Below are 24,225 nucleotides of genomic sequence, written 5' to 3'. Positions count from 1 at the left end.
CTATCTCCAATTTTCACCAAACTTGGCAGGTAGCATCCCTAGGGGGATAGAATCTCAATTCCATCAAATGGGCACCATGCCCCACCTGGGGGGCCCCAGGGGTCCCACCCCCCCCCCCCTCCTGTAAGGAATCTTTACATATTTTCTCTAGAACTGGAAGTGATTGAGCTAAGTTAATACAATGAGTCAGTATATTGATGACTGTTGTTTCAAGTTTGTTCTTCGGAGAATCAGGGGTGCCCTCTTCCCCCCCCCCCCCCACCCCATTGGGACCCAAGGAAGTGGGATGGGATGGGGGGGGGGTGTCCAAATGCAGGCCTAAATTTTCATCTTCTTGCTGAAAACAACATAATGGATTTTCACCAAACTTGTCAAGTAGCATTCCCATAGGGATAAGATCTCAAAGTGTTTGAATGGACACCATGCTTTCCTTGGGGGCTCCAGGTTTCCAAACCTCCTAAATTGATGAATATTAACTAATATTTTTTTCTCTAGTTCTAATAAAAAATGATAGGGCTTTAAGTCTTTTTTCCCAAGCTGCATAATCCAACATTCTATAAAGTAGAGTGTCCTTGGCAGGTATTTTTACCAGTGTGATGGAATATGTAAATGGACACCATGCCCCCATTCTCAAAGCTACCCCCACCACAAGTTTCCAATGTTCTCAGGTAAGAGTCTGCAAGAGTGCATGGAAGGTGAACTTGCGATACTCAGGTGAGCGCGTGACCCCCAGGTCTCTTGTTTTTCTATCATGTGGTAAAAGACTTCTCAGGTAACTGCATACATATACAAGATTGTTGTTTTATTAATAGATTACTAGTAAAGTGAATATACAGAGAGTAAGTTATGTGACAATACACTCTTTTTACCATTGAGTTATAGGCATACTTTGGCAGCCATTTTGAAAAACAAAATGGCTGCTTTTATTGAAAAACATAATGATTCTTAAAATTTCAACTCAAGTATTGTCTGAAAATGTATGGTGTTTGAAACAAATATCATTTTGAATTTTTGGCACCTGTGTCCTATATACCGTGGAATTGCCCATCTAGGTTGGGTTTAGGTGAAGGTTGTATTTTACATTAGGCCTATTGTTAAATTAGTCGATCTGAGAATAAAAAGGGAGAAAGAAAAGAAAGATCAAAGGAAAGAGAAGAACAAGAAGGGAAAAAAAGGACAAAAGATGCTATGCTGGGGAAATCGGCCTCCCGCTGCTGTAGCAATCACGAGTATTATACCGTGGAAGCCCCACCGCTGTGCTTCATTATGTACCATTGAACTCCACATGGTGGGGCTGAATTCAAGAGTATCGATTAACAGGTACGCCATCGTACTATTAGTACCTGTCAATTGTAGTCAGAGTTGTGGGGCCGTCAGAGTTGTGGGGCCAATTTCATTACTATGCCGATTTATAAAAAAGATATAGGAGCCTAGACTCTATACATGCACAAGTGCAGAGTCTGGTAGTGGTACAGTGGTACTGGCAGACAAGAAAGTGATGATAGTAGTGATCATACTGTGCATAAAGTCTTGACAATAGATCAAAATTATAATTGAAAAGGGGAAAACAAGGGATAAAACAGAAAGTTTCAGAGTAAATTAGCAACAGGAAATAATTGAGAATAGATGACTTTTCCCCAGCTGCTCTGATCCAATGTGTGCCAAACTCTGGCCAGTCAGGCATTTGAAGTCTGATAATTCTTATTACCCACCTTGTACACTTGTCCTAATGATTGGTGCACAAGTTAATGTGATTCGTGACCTTTTTTTTGTTTTTTAAATCAATGAACCGTTGTACGACATCAATCTATACCTATAGAATTTTCACAAAAAGTCCAGATTGCGTTACTTGGATGCAAACATTTTTCTTTTTAATCCCCAAGAAAACATGGTACAATGTAACTAATCACCAGATGGCCTGTGTAGTATCCTATGCTTTTAAGATTTTTTTTTCCTTCAGAATTGTGGAATTAAGAGAATTAACATTTTGATTATTTTATTTTTCTTTTTTCTCACTTCTAGGAGATATCCTGCGCAAGATCAGAGAAAGCCCTTTTTCCATTTCAACAGATGGAAGTTCTGATCGGGGGGCTGAGCAGCAACTGTACCCCACAATTGTCCCATTACTTTGATTGTGATGCTCAACACGTCATCAGTGTACTATTGGAATTAGCGACAACAATTGAACAGTTAACAGGGAGAAACATTTTTCAGCTCCTTGACCAAGTTTTGAAGGAGAACAACATTCCATGGAGCAATATGATTTGCTTCTCTGCAGATAACGCCTCTGTGATGATGGGTATTCACAGTGGAGTGGCAGCCTTTGTAAGGAAGGAGAACTCTCAGGTGTTTGTACATGGCTGTCCTTGCCACCTTCTACATTTAGCTGCAGAGAAAGATGCTCAGGAACTTCCTTGCTCACTTGTGGACTTTCTGATACCTGTGTTTTACTACCTGGAGAAGTCCAGCAAGCGACATAAAGAATTCAAGGAGGTTCAGGCTTGCTGTGGTGTGGAACAACATGCAATATTAAAGCATGTGTGTACAAGATGACTCTCTCTGGAGCATGCTTTGGATTGACAGTTGGAGCAGTGGGAATCCCTTGTAGAATATTTTCAGAAGGAGTCTGGGATTCAGTCAGCAGAATGAAAGCGAAGCAGGCAGAACTAAAGAAATTGAAGACTGCTTCAACCAGTGAAGTACAACGAAAGAAAAGAACTGCTGAGCCTGTCATAGCCCAAGCTTCAAAGAGCATCTTACATGCATCCTCTCAATCATCCAGCACATCTTCCTTGGCACCAAAGACGTTACCAGCAAGTGCACTGAGTCATCCAGCCAAACGGACTTCAACTTCTGGATTGTCAGCTCTGAGCAAGTCTAGTATCTCCTTTGCAAGCAGCAAAAAGACTTCAACTAGATCATCTGCAGTGAAAGGAGGGAGTATTGTTGCCATGAGACACACATCATCAGCAAGCAGCAAAATGACTTCCACAACATCATCTGCTGTGAAAGGGAGGGGTATTGTTCCTGCTGTGAGAAACACATCGTCGGTGAGAAACACATCGTCGGCAAGTAGCAAGAAGACTTCTGCTACATCATCTATCCCAACCACTGGAGGCACTTCTGTACAAAGCTGTTCTCCTGGAACATCAAGACCATCGTAAAGTAAAACTTGGACAGCACCATCTAGGATGGTAGGGAAGATCTGTGCAGGAACAAAGAACAAGCCAAAAGTCAGCCTTCAACTTCCACCACTACAACATCATCATCAGAAATGTCTGCTACAGCCAACCGTGCCAACCTAATTCAAGATAAGTACAAACTGTATTGTTTGATCCTCCAGTACAGTGCACTCCCATTATAACGAAATGCTCAGGACCGGCAGTTTTCTTTCGTTTATTTTGTTATAACGAAATTTCGTTATAACCGAACAAATACAATTTATGATGAAAACAAGGAAACCACACAAAGTATTATAATCTGTTTGTTGAATACTCATCGTACACTGGAAAGCAATGTGAAATGGGATGGTACCTTTTTGATTTCTTTTAAATATTACATTTGAAATAGAGAATAAAGTTGTTTGCATTGTCAAACATGTATAGAAAATGATGATGTAGGATTTGGTTCAATTCGCTATTCCAAAGGTTCGTTTCTTACTAAAGTTTGTTACTCCGAAGGCTCCTTATTCTGAAGTTTCACCACTCGCGGGATTCCGAAGGTTTGTTCATATGAAGCTTGGCTCTTCCGAAGATTCGTTATTCCAAAAGTTCATAATTCAGATAGAAATATATTGTTCGTTTTCCAAAGGTTCGTTGATGGGAAAATAAAGTGAGGTTCGTAAATCAGAAAATGAAAGAGGTTCACTTTTCTGAAGGTTCGTTGTTACGACGGTTTTTAATCCGAAAATGAAATTAGGTTCATTATTCCGAAGGTTTGTTAATCAAAAAAATGAGAAAGGTTAGTTATTTCGAAGGTTTAGTTATCTTAATACGATTATAAGGTTTGTAATTCCTAAGTTTTTTAGTGGACTCACCTTTTTCACTTTTGGATTAAAGAAACTTATTTTTAAATGTTCCGATTTTGAATAACGAACATTCGGAATTCCTATCATTTTCGGACCCACGAACCTTATTAATAACGAAGCTTTGGAATAATGTGAAAATGTTTGTATTAACAAACCTTATTTCATTTCTGAACTAACGGACATTTAAGTGTTATCAGAATCTGTTTGTTTTCTAATTAAGAACCTTCAGAACAATAAAACTAATCTTGTTTAACTTCAGATTATTGTATCACAATAGCGCAAGTTCCTGTCGGAAACTGTGTGTGACACACAGAGCAAACACACGGTGATGTGAAGCGTTATCCCATGCAGAGACTCTATACATGCTTGTTCCCCTGTGCATTTTCAAAAGCGATCTGCATTTCATTATAACGGAGCACATTTCATTTGTTTTTCTTTGTCAGTGGAGTTTGGAAAAGACTTTCTTATAAAAAAAATTTTGCTATAACAGTGTTCGTTTTAAGCCACTTTTGTACCATACTAGATAGACTCTAATAGCGATAATTTTGGGACCAGAAGTTTTACTTCGTTATAGCGAAATTTTGCTATATCCGTGTTCGTTGTAACAGGAGTGCACTGTACACAATACCAATTTTCAACAAGTTGAATGTTGAATTGCAAGAGGAGGCCCCGAAGGTTCTTCTCCTTTTGGAGAGATTGGAAGACTTTTTGAGGCAACTGCTGATGAGATTTTGTCAAGCCAGCAGTCCTCATGAAGGCAGCATCACCCCAAGAATGTGACTTCAGGTGCAGAGGACAGATGACGATTTGGTCCTGGGGAGTAAGGCAAGGGTATTCTTTCTGTGGGACAAATTATAGAAAAGATTATTAAACTGTGATGGTTACTACCATGCAACCACGGTGTCATTGATCACAAAACTTTCCACTAGTGTTTAGGTTTATTGTCCTGTACTATATAATAGTATGAGCGAGTGTATACAGTACAAGTGATAAAACTAAATTTCTAGATGATTCATCTTAAGAACTGTGCTAGATTAGAAATAAAATACACGAGTACATGTATCCATTACAACTGATTGACAAATTGCCTGGCATTGACGTAAATAAGCACTGAATGGATCAGTGTTTTAGTAGTAGCCATGATAAAAAATTATGGGCGTACACACTCGAGCAGGAATCGAACCTACGACATCCTGATCTCTGGATAGGCGTCATCTCCACTAGACCACCGAGCTTCCACCCGACAGCAAGTATCCGTTCTAATACTTATAGCATGTAGCAGGTACTATGTAATTATTCAAATTCACCAAATTCTTCTGTCGAGATGTTTTCATTGCACCACATGTATCCATGTACATACCATGGTTTTGATGTAATTGTATTATTAATGAAAGTGATTGCTGCTCTCTCTTGATAACCTTTGACTGGTTAGAGTCATTAAAATGGCCTAGGAACAAAGAATTTGCCTTATCATTGTCATGGTAACTGACATTACTTACTGTATAAGTGGTTTCTTTCGCGTACAGAAACTTTCGCGGTTTCCATCGGTGCAGACTTTTTTGCGTGTGTTTAAATTCGCGGTTGGTAATGATTGCGTTGTACAAGCGACGAGTTCAAAACATTTTCGCGTGATGTTAAATTCGCGGTTCAACCTCAAAGCGCGAAAAGCGCAAAAATAAAACCACCGCGAAAGAAACCGCTTTTACAGTACTGGTATCTGACATTTCAGTAACTGATGTTACACATCTGAAGTGTCCATTTTGACTCAATGGTATGTTGCGTATCCTTATATCTGGTATTAAAAGGAAGGCATCATGTTATACATAAGAAATCCTCTTTACATCATACAGTTCACTTTCTTTGTCAAATAAAGTTTAAAAATCCTTGTCATTGACAACTAACTTTACATCCAATATGGTCATACTAATTTAGAGTTTTTGTCACATTCATTAACCCAATATCTGTCACACAGTACAGGCCCAAATGTAATGGGTATTTTGCAGTAGTGTGCAGACATGTCATTATTAATGGCCGTTTCTGATTGCTGTTGTTGACATTGATGCCCATGTTATACATCTTGTCAAAGCTTAGAGTATAGACTGTCATATTATGTAATAATTTGAGTGACGGCACCCTCATATTTCAAATAGGATGACCTTTTATATGTCATACAATTATCTTTGCAAAATTGTTTCTACATGTCGCTACTACATTTTATTCACACAACATATTGTGTCCAAAAACAGTCGCTACATATGCTGTAGAAAATATGTTCAGCTTCAAATGATGGGGTTTTTTGGGGGGCAATAGCATTAATACTTTTCATTTCATGAAGAAAATTGTTTAACAATGAAAACCTCTGATTCACACATTTTTGCATAATTTCAGACTTTATGGACAAAGTGTTGGCCTAAAACTGCCAATGTACGGTAGATAAAGCGCACTTGTATCGACCCAGGGTAAAGGCATGACTTGACTTAATGATATTTACATGTAATTTAGATTATCCAGACCATACAATATTGCCATATTGATATTGAACTGAATTTCAGATAATGACAATCAATTAGGTAAAGATGATAAACAGTCAAACATATTTGAGTTTCGAGACTGCAGCTTGAGGCAGGATACTTTCCGTATTGCTCCTCGTGCCCTTCCCGGCTGGCCCCGGCTAGAGACCCGTTGCACCCCTGAGTGAACAGTTACAGTACATTGTACTACCGCTGCACTGCACTGCACTTTTCACTGTCAATGTGCAGTGTTCATCCGATCTTTTTTTTTTTTCAACTTTATTTTCCCAATTCACATGCCGCTTCATATACCAAATGCATGCTTAATAATTAATTGTACATTATTGAAAAAGGAAATTAACATTTAAAAAAAATATGGTGTAAGAGCTTCCCATTTGCTCACATGAAAATCTAGACAATTCTTTTTGTCCCCGCCGAACAAGTTCGAGCAGGGGACTATGAAACGGGCTCCGTACGTGTGTGTGTCTGTGTGTCCGTGTGTCCGTCTGTCCGTCCGTGCGTCCGTGTGTGATCAAAATGTTCAAAATGCTACTCCTTCACCATTTCTAACCCGATTTTGATTCTGTTTGCTTTATATGATAGCACTACATGGGAGCTTTGAAACTTCTGTACAGAATTTCAGTTGTGACCTTTGACCTTGACCTTTGACCTATATTGTACATTTTGCTTGAAAATGCTTCTCCTTCGCCATTTCTAACCCGATTTTGATTCCGTTTGCTTTATATGATGGCACTAGGTGAGGGCTTCAAAACTTCTACACAGAATTTTGACCTTTGACTTCTTTGACCTTTGACCTTGATTTTTGACCTATATTGTACATTGCCTACAAAATGCTACTCCTTCGCCATTTCTAACCCGATTTTGATTCCGTTTGCTTTATATGATGGCACTAGGTGAGGGCTTCAAAACTTCTACACAGAATTTTGACCTTTGACTTCTTTGACCTTTGACCTTGAACATTGACATATATTGTACATTTTGCTACAAAATGCTGCTCCTTCGCCATTTGTAACCCGATTTCAATTCTGTTTGCTTTAAGTGATGGCACTAGGTGAGGGCTTCAAAACTTCTACTCAGAATTTTGACCTTTGACTTCTTTGACCTCTGACCTTGATTTTTGACCTGTATTGTACATTTTGCTACCAAATGCTGCTCCTTCGCCATTTCTAACCCGATTTCGATTCCGTTTGCTTTATGTGATGGCACTAGGTGAGGGCTTCAAAACTTCTACACAGAATTTTGACCTTTGACTTCTTTGACCTTTGACCTTGATTTTTTACCTATATTGTACATTGGCTACAAAATGCTACTCCTTCGCCATTTCTAACCCGATTTTGATTCCGTTTGCTTTATGTGATGGCACTAGGTGAGGGCTTCAAAACTTCTACATAGAATTTTGACCTTTGACCTTGATCTTTTTACCTATATTGTACATTTTGCTACTAAATGCTACTTCCGGCGGGGACATATATTACGCACCGCGTAATTTCTACTTTTCCTTGTTCATAGCTATGATACGTTCTGTATGTCCCAAATGCTTCATAGAAAACAGAAACAGACTCAGAGTTGGAATAATATCTTTGATTTTACATGAAAATATAAAATATTTTGCATGATAGATAATTGTATTCACGAAATGTCCTCTTTCAACATTTCCAAAACATATTTCCTCATCTGCAAACATAACATGGACATTTTAAGCTTTGAGCAACAACAACAACAAAAAAAATATTTCATACCAGAAAGATGACACATGGGTACATTTCAGAAATAAATGTATTAATGTCTGTGGATGAGATTTACAAAAATTACAAATTGAAGAATCACTTATACCAACTTTACATAGATAATGTTGAGTAGCGATCTTTCTTTGTACAAACTAAAATTGAAAATTACGAATTCTATTCTACTATCGATGATCTGTAGATCAGAGAAAAACGAGACTTCCATAGCAAAGAATCTTGTAAGTTCAACAGTAAGTCAGTTTCCCATTTTACTTAATGGTCTGTCTCTGAGAGTGTGCTTCTATGGGTTTTTTTTTTTACAAAATATGGGTAACAGACTTTTGAAACTCTTGGCTTTTAAAATTTGTTCAACAGAAGATCACAAGGATCCCAAGGTAATACAACATTTTGACAATTTATATTTTGTTTTATGGTGACTTTCCATTCTCGAGGAATTGCATACACTATTGAAAACTAAATCAAAAATAACCCTGGGTTGAATTTTTGTAATATTTGGTCATAATTCTTAAAGGAACCATCAGGGTTAAAAATATCTCCTATTTAAATCATATTTGATTCAAACAAATTTCTAGAAAAAAAATAGGCTGACCATCAATTAAAATATGGGAATTGAACCATAGTGCCCTTGAAACGGTATCCTTGAATTTGACTGCATTGTATTGTAATAACACCATGCAATAAGAACATTGTACCAAAAATACCAATATTTCTTTGAAACAGTTGCCTATTTATAGCTTTTTGACAATGAAGAAAGAAGTTGTTTCATCAATACCTAATTGTATTAAAAGGATAAGGTGTAAACACTATTGCTATGTGCCATTTCCACAGGATAGGCTTCTCTTGATTTCATTACAGTCAGTTTGTGTCCGTACACTACAAACCAATAGATGACACTAGTACATGAAGGGATTACTACTGATAATATTAGTATATAGCAAAACAACAACAACAAAAAAACTTACAGCCTATATTGTAATTGTTTTAGTGGTAAGTGTGCAGGAAAGTATTTGTTGGCCAGAAGGGCATGTAACAAAAGATGTTTGATTCATACTTTAACAAATTTTTGTCATGTGATGAAAGCACACACACACAAAAAAAACATACGTATTGACAAATCATCTCAATTTTGTGAAATTATTCTGCAAACCAAAGTCATGATCATCTGTTTGATTTCCACTACTTGTCCGGATAATCATACAAGTGTATTGTAAAGATATTACTTTTGATCCCCATTAGCAATTAATGGAAATGCCGTAGAAATTAAACAATCATTTCCATTCATGTATGCGTATAAACTGTGGAAGTTGCCGTTCCCGACAGGAGGTGAAGTTATAACGGATGTTTTGGAATTCAATTGTCCCACGTGGTACATATTAAATTGTTTTGAACTTGTAGTACTTACATGTACTTGTTCGTTATTTCTAGCTGATGTGAATCATGTTTTCATAGATTTCTGCACCATAGTGTTGAGAATAGATGTAGCAGATCTTACTCTTACAAAAATAGAAGTGATGATAATTGTCGTAATAGAAAGCAGTATTAAGCAAGTTAGTGCATGGATGGTGAAAGGCTATCATCATCAGACCTACCACTAAACATTTATAAGCAAAATGGTTTGCAAGTTCCCATACTCATACAAGGAGGAAAACAAAAATGACAATAGAGGTAATATAGAACAAAGTACACTACCATTTGTCATCATCTAAATTTCCATTACATACTCCAGTTCATGTGACGATATTGGAGTATGTGAAGACTAGCAGTCATGATGGCAGTGGTAGTCATGATAGGTGTGATGACAAACACTTCTGAACAAGAAAATGATGATTCAGAACATGTAGTAATGAGCTTAATACTTAGAATTGAGGGGTAGTAAGTCAGTAATGAAATGCCAAATGAGCTTAGGGAAAATAAGAGGTGGTTATGAGGAATGAACATTGTGGATTAATCTTGTGTCGTGTGAGGATGTATGGTTTTGGAGTCCAGCCATTGTCTCTCATTTGCGCATTCTGTGTGCAAGATTAGTGGTAAAGAAACAAGAAAGATTGATGCTGGAATGCATGAATGCTTGTGAACGTTTTGGTCCCTTGCAATGATTAACCCATTGAGGAAGAGTCCTGAGTATACTCAGGCAAGCTTCTATGGGAAATGCATGTTGTAGCAAAAGCAACCCGTCCTCAATGGGTTAAGAGGTCGTGGGCACGATTGTGTAGCAGTGAGAGAAATTTATATTCTATTTTCATACCCATCGAGCCACATTGAAAAAAAAAAATGAATCTTGTAGTTATATATTGTAGGGAGCAAATTCTTTCAGTTTTTTAAATCTTGACAATGAATATTAGTATCTTATTTTCAAGAAAAGATTTAACAATTTTGCGGATATTTGTGCAGAAATTTATTTACTGGGATTAGAACTATAATGTAATGGAAATGATACCATAGTTTCCATGTTTAGTAGCATTTTTCCTCACCTATCCTTATCCTTTGCACACTAAATGATATACCAAAATATTGAAAGGGCCATCAAATTACTGCAGGCTGTTCTTCAAGGTTTGTTTGTTTGTTTGTTTGTTTGTTTGTTTTTGTTAGTACAGTCAAACCTGCCTTAGCGGCCACTGAAAAATCCCCCCGAGAGAAAAGCCCTGTTATAGACCCTGTGTATAGTGGCCACCTGTCTAACGCGGCCAGCGGCCACAAATTTTGTTTCCCATGGTAGATTTTAACCTGTCTATAGCGGCCAAAAACCCAATGGAGCCGTAGCCGAGCCGATAATTCAGCGTGTTTTTCTGCTTTGTAGCCGTGCTGGCAACGTTCAGTGATTGCCACCGCTGCATTCATCCCTCATTCAGTCAAAATATTGCACTAGTGTTCAGCTTCCTTCACGACAATACACATAACTGTGCAACAATTTCATATACACGGGCATGGTTAAACGCATGAAACACACGGTGTGTGCGTAGGTACACACATACAACATGTACGTGTACATGTAAGAATACAAGGATGATACATGCACATGTAAGCAATGCACACAAAGTTGGATTACCTGTCTATAGCGGCCACCTGTCTATAACGGCCACTTTTTCCGTCTCCCTTGGGTGGCCGCTATAGACAGGTTTGACTGTAGTTGTATTTTTTATTAAGGAATGATGCATGACCTCTTATGTCAAAGGAATTGATTAACACTTCTGATAGAGTGCATCTCCGCTGCATGAAGCATGGTTATACAAGTAGAAGTTCAAGTTTTCCTTCTAACACTTTGTTGGTGTCATTGTTACAGTTTGTAAAGCCCATTGATTGCAACAACAGTATATCTTCAACCTTATTAAGATAACATGTTCAAATTGTAACAAACATGACATTTTTTTTAAAGTGACGGAATAACGTTGGAGCGGAGAAAATCAAAAACACAAAGTATTAAAAACCATTGACCCTATACATAGAACAATGACATAGAGATGCATGTAATTGATGTTTCAGAGATACACACACTGAATACCTATGGTGTGACATATTCTCACACGAGGAATGTAGCTTCCTTTGCACAAAGTTCACAATGCAAGAATTCAAGTAAAATAAGTAAATTCTGAGCAAAAAAAATACTCTTTGTATACACAAAACAAGTTAGGCTACTTGTTAACTCCCCGTCAGCAAGACAATATGCACAAGTTTTCTCGGAATGACAAGGGCACTAAGCGCGCATAGCCACTTAGCGCCCTTGCGCATGCTACATTTTGTGAAAGTGGTATGGGCGCTAGGCTTAGTTTCCTGTATTACGTAAGCCTGAAGTGACAATTATCTGAATTTTTTTTTATCACATAGAAAAACATCTAAACAATCACCAACCTTTAGCAGAATAAGCGTGGAGTAACAATTATCTCTCATTTTTTTGATATCACATAGAAAAACATCTTAAAAATCACCAACCTTTAGCAAAACAAAAAGAACTGGGATTTTCATACTTTTATCGTCTGTTTAAAAGGCTCCAAAACTTCAAATGCAAATATCTAGGAAGTGCAAAAACTGACTTAACACCCTTCTCATTCTTAGCCGATGATATGTGGCCCTGCACCACAAAACCAGCAAATAGTCCCCAGACAATTATTTTCAGTTAAGGATGGTGTATAACTCAATTCAAATGGACTCTCCTAACCTAAATCTTGAAATGAAAACACATACTCTAGAAAGTGTTTACTGAGAGAAAAAAAAAAGGCTCTAAAGTATAGGGTCTATTCAAGCACTGTTTGTAAGCTTACCATGCCATGCTACCTATGCAGTGAATGGGCCAAAAAACAGGATGTGAAACTCTGCAGCATAAACAGTGAAGGGATTAACAGATTAAGCTGAAATTGATCATGCTGTACTAACACATTTTACCCATGACTAGTATCAACTTTCAAAGCAGTAGCATCATCCTTTCAAAAATTTTTGGAGGTGAAGGTGAAGAGTGTATAAAGGGATTTTAGGAAATGAAAAGGGAGCTCTAAGACACACCTAATCACACTATTGTACAAAAGAAAGTGTTCTAAAAAAATGCTAAAAACACAATTTCCTGTGAATTTCATGATCCCAAACCTTACCATAATGTAGATGAAGTCTTGCTCTTTCAGAAAATATATAAAAACACAAGATTGGCAAAGTTGACCCATCTCACCCATTTTTTAGTCCTGACACAAAATCAGTTTGTGCGACTTTTTGTTGGGTTTTGTGATGCATGGTCACATCATATGCAGAAATGCAGATCAAAGACCTTAAGGCCCCCCCAAAAAAAAGACTGTTGCAGTGGAGTAACGGGTCACTGAAAAATAGGGTAGGTAGGTAGGGATTTTTTTTTTAGCTTGTAGCGATTTCAACATCCTTGTATTATATTGTCTAGTATTATGGCTGCTGTAAATTACGCTGTCTGGCAACCTCAGTCATTTTGTCAACATCCACGCGAACTTTCTTTGTGCGCCGACTTGCGACAGGTGCGCACTACATTCTTCGCCTACTCACAAACGCATTGCGTGATCACCCCAAACGCAGCAACAAGCCCATCACATGGACATCGGAGTGTGAGACTTCATTCACTCACGTGAAAGCAGCTCTTGCCAGCGCTACCATGTTAATACACCCTTCGTCTAGTCTACCTACCAGCCTTATGGTAGACGCCTCAGACACGGCTGTAGGTGGTGTCTTGCACCAGTTTTCACACGGTGAGTGGCACCCCATCGCCTTCTTCTCTCAGAAACTCAAGCCTGCTGAGACCCGTTACAGCGCTTTTGGTCATGAGCTTCTAGCAGCGTTCTTAGCAGTGCGGCATTTTGGATACCTGCTAGAAGGATGCCCTTTCACTCTCTTCACCGACCATAAGCCGCTTACATACGCCTTTCAGGCCAAACCAGACTGCCATTCACCTGGTCAAGTACGTCACTTGGACTACATCTCACAGTTTACCACCGACATACGCCATGTTAGTGGTAGCAACAACACTGTAGCCGACGCACTTTCACGGATACACGTTGACGCACTTCACACATCCTTTGTCGTCAATCTACAGCAGCTCGCTGACGATCAGGAAGACGACGACAAGTGGACGACAACTCGTCAGTTACCATCCCTTTCATTCAGGCGCCTCCCTCTGCCTGATGGTACTGGTGAGATCTGGTGCGACATTTCAACGAGAGTGCAGCGTCCTTATGTTCCCATGTCACACAGAAGGAAAGTTTTCCATACACTGCACAACATCTCACACCCTAGAATTCGTGCTACACAGAAGCTCATCTAATCACGCTTCATATGGCCTAACATGAATCGAGATGTACGCCAGTGGGCCAGGTCATGTGTAGCTTGTCAAAAAGCCAAGGTACATCGCCACGTAAAGGCTCCAATGGGCACCTACACCACACCAGATGCTCGATTTCAGCACGTCCACATCGACATCGTCGGACCCCTGCCTCCTTCGAGTGGATATCAATATCTCCTGACTTGTGTAGACCGATACAGTAGATGGGCAGATGCAATACCAGTCCACGACATCACAGCACAGACCATTGCAAGAGCTTTCATACATCACTGGGTAGCAAGGCACGGTGTACCATCTACTGTAACGACAGATCTAGGCCGCCAGTTTGAGTCGTCACTCTTCAATGAGCTCACCAACACGCTGGGCACGACTCACATTCACACCACTGCACACCGTCCCGCTGCTAACGGCCTTGTTGAGCGCTTTATCGACAGCTGAAATCATCACCCAAAGCACACGAACACAGCGAGAAGTGGTTTGAACTTCTCCCCATCGTTCTGCTTGGTATACGGTCTGCCATAAAGGAGGATATTGGATGTACACCAGCTGAGATGACATATGGCATGACTCTAGTTCTACCTGGTCAGATGGTCATTCAGGCCTCTACTACTACACTAGATGATCCTGCCAACTATGTACACCATTTGCGTGAGTACATGTCTACTTTACATCCAGCCCACTCACGTAAACAGAACATCACATTTCACGTTCCCACTCATCTACACAACTCCACTCACGTTTTTGTCAGACGGGACGGTGTAAATCGCCCATTACAGACACCATACACTGGACCATACAAAGTGCTACGTCGATCTCCCAAGCACTTTACTCTGGAGATCAACGGTAAGAGGGAGACCGTCACGATCGACCATCTAAAAGCCGCCTTCTTAGAAGCCGCACCGGTCCAGCAGTCTACGCCTGTCCCCGCCAGAACTCCAGCGAGTACACCGAGCGTCCCGCTCACTACACCACGGCAGCGACAGCAGCAGCCTACGCCAACACACCCAACACAACCGCAGCAGCCGATATGAACGACTCACACCGGTAGGCAAGTACGTTGGCCAGCTCGCTACATACAGTACATGTATTTCGACACTTGAACTTTTCAACCCCTACTTTGTGTATATTTTCATCATCGATCGCTTGTTTATAGACTTCGTCTTCATGGACTTCTTCACTAGCGATCTGGGAAGGGGCTAAATGTAGCAGTTTCAACATCCTTGTATTATATTGTCTGGTATTATGGCTGCTGTAAATTACGCTGTCTGGCAACCTCAAGTCATTTTGTCAACATCCACGTGAACTTTCTGTGTGTGCCGACATGCGACAGGTGTGCACTACATTCTTCGCCTTTGTCATCGTGCCAATGTACGCATAACTTGCATTCCAACTGTGGTCGGATTTCTGTACACACACACCTTGTTTTGTTGTCATGGACACGAACTACCAATTAGTTGCAAGGTGTGCAAACTCACCAGCCAATTACAACTCCCTAAGCTCCTGTCCGTGACGATTTTCCTCAGACCACGCTGTCACAAATTCCATGCTTCCTCACTTCACGATTATCTTTCATCCAGAGAGCACGTCCTATTCGTTGGAGTCACTTAGTCCGTATATCACATTTCTTCCCACGTCTTTTCTCGCGGACGATACCTCGCGCCATGGACAGTCATATATACGGACTATTATATGCCTTTCAGATTATACACCTTCATATTTCTCCGATTTCGGATTTATACATCGCGATCCTCGCTGGAGGCATCTCCAGTCTCAAAGAGGACAATTCCATCCACATCCTCAAAGCAAACAAGGGGAATGCAACTGTGGTGATGGATAAAGAGGACTACGAGACCAAGGTTCATACTCTGCTTGACACCGACACCTACAAGAAACTACCCAGAGACCCTACACCAGCTCTTGAACGAAGGGTAAACGACAAGCTCCTTTCGCTACAACGGAAGGACGCCCTGTCCCAGGCCCTCTACCGCAAACTATGTAGCTCATCGGGCTTGTGCCCGATACTCTTCTGGGCAACCAAAGATTCACAAACGGGACATTCCACTTAGACCCATCGTCTCGACCAGGGGGCTCTCCCACGTACACACTGGCTCAACACTTGGCTTCTATCTTGCAGCCTCTTGTTGGCCAAACTGTACATCATGTGAAGAAGTCCAAACAATTCATTGACCAAGTCCGTCAGATGACAGTCTCTAGATAGTGATCTTCTCGTCAGCTTTTATGTTGAGTTCACTATTCACGAGTGTGCCAGTCAAGGATGCGTGCGCTACCATCCTCATGAGACTTGACTCTGATCGAACTCTACCAGACAGGACCAAACTGTCTCCAACAGAGATCCATTACTTGCTTGGTATGTGTCTCAATTCCACCTCGTTCAGATGGAGAGACACTTTCTACCAGCAGACAGAAGGCGCAGCAATGGAGTCCCCACTGTCCCCCTATTGTTGCAAATCTGTTCATGGAAAACTTTGAAGAGACAGCACTACAGACATCGACGCTCCGACCCAAAGTGTGGCTTAGATACGTGGATGACACCTTTGTGGTCTGGCAACATGGTGCAGAGGAAATCAACAACTTCCTTCAGCACCTAAACTCTCAACACCTTCCATCAAGTTCACCATGGAAATGGAGAACCAAGGGGCTATTCCCTTTCTGGACACCAAGATCACGGAGGACAGCACAGGGATCCCTTTCCCACCTAGGTTTACTGCAAACCTACTCACACGGACCGATATCTGAACTACCGTTCATATCACCATCTGTCCGTGTTGAGATCCATCACAAGACCCTGGTCAAGTGAGCCTACGAGGTCAGTGACCAAGCCCACCTACCCGGGGAACTGAAGCACATCAAGCAGGTCTTGATATGCAACAGCTACCCCCCCCCCACACACACACACACAAGATTTCCACAGAGCTCCCACCTGTGCGGAATGACGGTGGAACGCAACCAAAGTTGAGAGTGATCCTCTCATACATGGGAGCAGCCTCTCACAAGATCCAGAGGATTCTGAGAGAAGCCGACGTTGAAGTTTGTCACAGTTCTTCAACCAAACTTCAATCTCTCCTCACCACACAAAAGGACAAACAACATTCCAAGAACCTTCCTGGAGTCTACCGCATTCCTTGTGAATGCGGTAGGGTAACATTAGAGAGACAGGCCGATCCTTCGCCACCCCGGTTAAAGGAACATCAGGCCCATGGATGACGAGACGAACGGGACAAGTCTGCTATTATCCACCATGCCCACACCTGTGAACACAGGATCCTATGGGATGAGAGCAGACTCATCACGCAAGTCCCCAACTGGTACCAAACGACAAGTCAGAGAAGCTCTGGAAGTCGTGCATAATACTATCCCACAGGATAATGGCCTCCACCTGAGCAATATATGGCTAACTCTACTTGACAAGCAGGCTAATTAACACCCATTAGCCCCCACACAATAGTGGCCGTAATTGATACTTACAGTTAGACAACCACCACAATGTGTGCAGCAACCGTGACAACCCCTCCACACAGGAAGTGACTGTGTGCACTCAACCTTGACCTGCCTACCTACTGTGACCCATTTAGCCAAAGACTTTCCCTCTTGGAAGACAAAATCCTTTTGATCCTTCCTGAGGGTATTTAAGCCGGATGTTCCACTCACATGCTCATTCCCTTGAGAACTGCGAGAACATGCTTGCCGAAACATCGGGATTGGGTAGGCCCTTTTCAGGGCCACTCACATACTCCAGAAAGAATATGTGGTGCACCGTGAAGCCTTCTACCACCCAACATTCTACCACCACAGAAGCCTTCAAAGATTTCGATCTTCGCTACATTCTACATCGCGATTTACACTTCCTTCTACACTCCAGCTGGGGGATTTTATCATTGCTACTTTTACCACGATCAGCGCCTCGCGACAGTCGCTGTCTTGGTCCTGTTAGCGTGCTGTACTAGTGGTGTTGCAGACTCTTCCAGGTACCTCGCAGTTTTCTACCCAGCGCTCCAGCGGTGGACTTCTCTCGCGCTTGTGCTAGCCACGACACTTGGGGGCCATTCCACGCTGTCGCTGGATCTTTTGTGTATACATTTCTACGGGACTCTGTCGTCTTAGGACACCCAATGCATTTCGGAGTTCGTCCATATCATTTCATACGATTTTCGGAAGTGCAATATAAGGACACTGTCCACCTCCTCAGGTGCCCTAGTGAATGCCACTTTTGCTACGGTCGTCTACCACTCCTACCGGCGGTGCCCTTAGCTCTAACGTCCCATTGGCCATTTGGTGAGTAGGTATTTCATCATAGGCCCGCACAATTATACCTACAAGCTCACCGAGCCGAAGGCTCAAGATCATTCTTCGTCCGGCGTCCGTCGTGCGTAAACTTTTTACATTTTCATCTTCTTTTTGTGAACCCCTTGATCATTTTTCACCAAACTTGGCAGGTAGCATCCCTAGGGGGATAGGATCTCAATTTCTTCAAGTGGGCACCATACCCCACCTGGGGGGGCCCCAGAGGGGCCCTAAACCCCCAAAATTAAGGAGTCTTAAAAAATCTTCTCTAGAACCAGAAGTGATAGAGCTAAGTTAATACTATGAATTAGTACATTGATGACTGTAGTTTCAAGTTTGCTCATGGCGGAATCATGGGTGCCCCCCTTGGGACCCAGGGGAGGGGGGGGTGGGGAGGGGTCCTAAAGGGGCCCAAATTGTACATTTTCATCTTTTTCTTGAAAATGCCATTATGAATTTTCACCAAAGTTGGCAGGTAGCATCCCTAGGGGGAAAGAATCTCATTCCCATCAAATGGCACCATGCCCCACCTGGGGGGCCCCAGGGGGCCTAAATTTGTACCGAAATTGTAAATTTTCATCTTTTTTCTTGGAAACCCTATTACAAATTTTCACCAAACTTGGCAGGTAACATCTCTAGGGGGATAGAATCTTAATCCATCAAATGGGCAACAGCATGCCCAACACTGGGGGCCCCAAGGGGTCCCACCCCTCCCTTCAAGGAATCTTTACAGATTTTCTCTAGAACCAGAAGTGATTGCGCTAACTTAATACAATAAGTTCAGTATATTGATGACTGTTGTTTCAAGTTTGTTCATGTTAGAATCAGGGGTGCCCTCCCACCCCCTTGGGACCCAAGGAAGCAGGATGGGATGGGGGGGTCCAAATGCGGGCCTAGATTTTCATCTTCTTTGCTGAAAACAACATAACGGATTTTCACCAAACCTTGGCAAGTGCATTCCCATGGGGATAAGACTTCAAAGTGTTTGAATGGGCGACCATGCTTTCCTTGAGGGCCCCAGGGAGTCCAAACCTCCTAAATTAATGAATATACAATAATATTTTCTCTAGTTCTAATCAAAAGTGATGTTAGGGCTTTCAGTCTTTTTTTTTCCCAAGCTGCATAGTCCAACATTCTATTAATTACATTGTACTTGGCAGGTATTTTTACCAGTGTGATGGAATATGTAAATGGACACCATGCCCCCAGCTCTCAAAGCTACCCCACCATAAGTTTCCAATGTTCTCAGGTAAGAGTCTGCAAGAATGCATGGAAGGTGAACTTGTGAGACTCAGCTGAGCGCGTGACCCCTGGGTCTCTTGTTTTTTTTTAATAAATCCCTCCCAAAATCTCCCCTGAACCTTGTGAACCTTGCCTAAATCGAACTTTCATAAGTCGAATAATCGCCTAAGTCAAAGGTCTTATCAAGTTCTCTTCTTTGTATTCTATATTATTATGCCTCCGCCACGAAGTGGTGCCGGAGGCATTATGTTTTCGGGTTGTCCGTCCGTACGTACGTCTGTACGTCCATTCGTCCGTCCGTCCGCTTTCATTTACGCGATAACTTGAGTAATGTTTACTGGAATTTCACCAAACATGGTCCAAGTGTGAAGTATGATGGGGCAATTATTTGATTAGATTTTGGGTGAAATCGGCTAAAGGTCAAGGTCAAATCATGAAATTGTATCCGTTTACACGATAACTCAAGACTGGATTGAGCAAATTTCACCAAACTTTGTTGGAGGATGATGTATGATGGGGCAATTACTTGATTAGTTTTTCAGTGAAATCGGACAGAGGTCAAAGGTCAAAGATTAAGGTCAAATCCTAAAATTTATCTGTTTACGTGATAACTCAAAACTGGATGAAGCAGCTTTCACCAAACTTGGTCCAAGGATGATGTATGATGGGACAATTAGTTGAGTAGATTTTAGTGACATTGGCAAGAGGTCAAAGGTCAAAAGGTCAATGTCAAATGCTACAAATGTTGCAATTTCCCCCATATCTATGCAGTGCCCAAAGGTATTTTCTTGAAACTTGGTGTGGACATGTACTACTGCGTGAAGATTCTCCATAGAGAGAGTTTCATGTCATAAGGTCAAAGGTCAAAAGGTCAAAGGTTAGGTGAAAATGTTGCAATATCACTTTTCTCGCAAATAGTTCAATGTATCTTCGTGGAACTTGGTACATACGCATGTACTGACTGGCAGGGATTATCTAGGGAATTTAGGGGTCAAAGGTCAAGGTCATCACCTCAAAATCTTACTATTTCCTTCATATACTAGTATATGCAATGCTTGCATTATTAGTTTCAAAACTTAATACATGCATTTCCTAATGGAGATTCTCTGGGAAATTTCTAGCCAGAAGGTCAAAGGTCAAAGGTTAAGGGTCAAAGGCCAGGTTTCAATGCCCCCCCCCCCCCAAAAAAAAAAAAAAAAAATCCATTTTGTACCATCATTGCACTCTTCATACCTTGGAAATTACTCAATGCATAAACTTATAAAAAGATCTGTCAGAATTCAAGTAAAAATTCTCAATTCCCCAAATATGTGTACCTGCACTCTTAGAAAATTAAAGCAAACCCAGTTCAAGACATTTCTGACAAACCTGTCATTTCAATATTTTGCCAGTTATGTGAAACTGTCATGGATCACACATTGTGAAGACATTGTACTATACGCCTATTGGGAGAATCATGCATTATGGCGGAGGCATCAGTCGCCATAGCGACATTTCTAGTTTTAAAGATGAATTTCTTTTTAATCTAAGCTATTCAGTCCTAACAGATTGGACTTTAATAGGCAAGTTTGACTGTAGTTTTTACAACAGCTCTAAGATGTGTAAATTCTATCATCAGATGCCAGGATATCCCATATGAAGACTCTTTAAATAGATTTTTTTTCTGGGGGAGGCTCCCCAAACTTCCTGCTGGGGCTCGGGCCTTTCGCCCTCGCTTGACCTTCATCTGCCTTTGGCAGATGAAACCTTCCTTTTCCTAGATCCTGAATCAGCCCCTGCCAAGCCTGGCATCATCTCCAGGAGAATACACAAGATGCTGGTTTATAGCCCTTTCGATGCTGTTCACACATATATCAACATTTTCACAAGCAAATACAGTCAACTCTGCCTAAGTCAAACCTCTCGAAGTCAAATAATCGCCCAAGTCGAAGTATTTTTTTGGGGGGGTGACAAATCATGCAAAACATGTCTTTACCACTGCTAAGACAAATTTCTTCTAAGTCGAACAAATTTTTGTGGTACCAAGAGATGGACTTAGGCAGAGTTACCTGTTCCTAGTGGTGTATCCATTTTATTTTTAGAACATTTCAAAGTGAATATTCAATTTTGTACAACTTTGAGGAATGGGGGGTGAAAAGAGTACCCAATGACAACTTGTAAAAATGTTGGCAGTTGTGAATGATCCAGTAATAACAAAAAACAAAGAATTCCACTGTGTCTAAAGCATTAAACCACGACAAAGCAATAACTGAAGTCGTCCAAGATTGACACCTTTTCTGTCGCCAAAATGTCCAAAAAGAACCCTCCATTACTGCTAGACGCTTGCACAGAGGAAAGTATGGGAGCAGTGTCACAATTTACGTCAGCTATTCCCTGAATGACATCTCCAAGCCAGGCATCTCTGTCGCATTTTCGTAGGACACTGAACAGTTTTTTAGGCCCAAGCATGCCAGTAATCTTGATAGAGTACGCGTCCATGTTGGAAACAGACAACGTACTGTTTGAGCAAGGTGCTAAATCTGTCCCTCGTACAGAGCCGTTTCGTACACACACACACACACGCATCGAGAGCAAGCTAGCTACATGTACGAACGACATAGCGCAGCGTGTTCTGTCCGAAACACTACCGGGTTTTTGCGATCACGATCGCAATTAAACAAGATATTTGATATTGATTAACAAACAAACAAACATAGGGTCAGCAGAATTTTTAGGGTCAGGCAGGTTACGCCAATGCAACATTTTTTTTTTTTTTTTTTTGGCCTTATTAAATGTCACTACTTGATTGCACACATATTCAGGAATCTCTGCAGTACGTTCCAGTCTCCATGGGCAGATGGGCCAAGTAGACCACAAGATGTGGACTTCCATGTGCCACAGGAGTACCTCACCAACCTCCACATACGAGACAAGGTACAGTATATTAATAATCATGAGTGTGATAATGATATAGTGATAATGATGATTATTTTGAATAGTAATCATATTATAAGGGATTTTTTCAGAGAGAGTATTGTTAAAGGACAAGTCTACCTTCATAGACATGTAGATTTAGTGAGTGCAGCAAAGTTTGAGGAAAATTGGACAATCGTTTTGAAAGTTATGAATTTTGAAGTTTTTTACTCAGTCACTGCTGGATGAGAAGACAACGTACAATGATATTAAAAAAAAAAAATATAAAGAAAATTCAACATCATACCACTTTTCTCGCATAATTGTATCCCCCGAACATAGTTCGGAGGATACTATGGATTTGGCCTCGTTGCGCCGCGTCCGCAGTTCTTCTTTGAACATCTTCAAATTTGGCATGAAGGTGTATTATGGTAAGACGAAGAAGCCTATTGTTTTTGGTCATGGCCCCCTCGCTTGTTCCGTCTTTATACATGAAAAGGTAAATTTAACAGGGTCTGCTTGTGTGTGCGATGCTGGCCTTGTTTCTCAACCGATTTTTTTCAAATTTGGTACGTAAATGTATCATAGTCAAATCTATACACCTATACCTATTGATAATGCTGCCCTCACTGTTCCACCTTTTACAGGGTCAAAGGTCACCCTGATCATGTCAAAATTTGCAGAAGTGCTTATTTCTGCAATAACTTGATTGTTACTCAATGGATTTTATTCAGACTTGCTAAGGAGATGTATGGGTGGTCATTCTACATGAAGGACAAAACAGTTTGTGGTGACGGTGCCCTCAGTGTTCCGACTTGGATGCCATTGCACATTTCTTGTGTGTGCTCTATCAGCCACATTTCGTATCAGATTTTCTTCAAATTTGGCAAAAAGGTGCATTATAGTGAAATGAAGATGCCTATATTGTTTGTGGTGGTGGCGATCTCGCTTGTTCCGTCTTTATACATGAAAAGGTAAATTTAACAGGGTCTGCTTGTGTGTGCGACGCTGGCCTTGTTTCTTGACCGATTTTTTTCAAATTTGGTATGTAAATGTATCATAGTCAAATCTATACACCTATACCTATTGATAATGCTGCCCTCACTGTTCCACCTTTTACAGGGTCAAAGGTCACCCTGATCATGTCAAAATTTGCAGAAATGCTTATTTCTGCAATAACTTGATTGTTACTCAATGGATTTTATTCAGACTTGCTAAGGAGATGTATGGGTGGTCATTCTACATGAAGTACACAACAGTTTGTGGTGACGGCGCCCTGAGTGTTCCGACTTGGAGGCCATGTCACATTTCTTTATTAATATGCTCTATAAGCCACATTTCTTGTCGGATTTTATTCAAACTTGCTATGGAGGTTTATGTGGAGTCACTCTAGGTAACAAAAATTTTCATTGCCAGCGCTCTCATTGTTCAAACTTTTTTAGGATGACATGTCATATTCCTTGTATGTGCTATATATACTAGCCTCATTTCTCGTCGGATTTTATTGTATCCTGCGACAGTTGCCATATTATACAACATTCTGGCCTAAAAAGTAATCCAGATGGGGTATTGGAGACAGGTTCGGGGGATACAAGTGCTCGATTGCGAGTGCTCTAGTTAATTTCTTTGCACTTAGTCGGGTTCCCGTTAAAGTGGTTCCCGATTATTTTGTGAGCACTGTGCATCTGCATTATATGTAGC

The 24,225-nt window shown here is 40.9% G+C and overlaps 1 protein-coding gene across 3 annotated transcripts in view; it reads left to right on the top strand.

The window, feature by feature from the left end:
• LOC139741811 (CCR4-NOT transcription complex subunit 2-like) overlaps nucleotides 1-24,225 on the top strand; it is a 244,380-nt gene that overhangs the window by 197,045 nt on the left and 23,110 nt on the right. For all 3 annotated transcript variants that reach the window (XM_071652398.1, XM_071652396.1, XM_071652397.1), the window contains exon 13: nucleotides 22,434-22,545. In XM_071652398.1, the coding sequence (XP_071508499.1) occupies nucleotides 22,434-22,545 (112 nt within the window). The remainder of the gene's footprint in view (nucleotides 1-22,433; nucleotides 22,546-24,225) is intronic.

The sequence above is a fragment of the Diadema antillarum genome, unplaced genomic scaffold (genome assembly GCF_040938485.1).
Source record: "Diadema antillarum isolate AM-2024a unplaced genomic scaffold, OU_Dant_1.0 seq00000955_RagTag, whole genome shotgun sequence".
Lineage (NCBI taxonomy): Eukaryota > Metazoa > Echinodermata > Echinoidea > Diadematoida > Diadematidae > Diadema > Diadema antillarum.
Note: the sequence above shows the minus strand (reverse complement) of the source record. Positions and strands in the feature narration are given on the sequence as shown.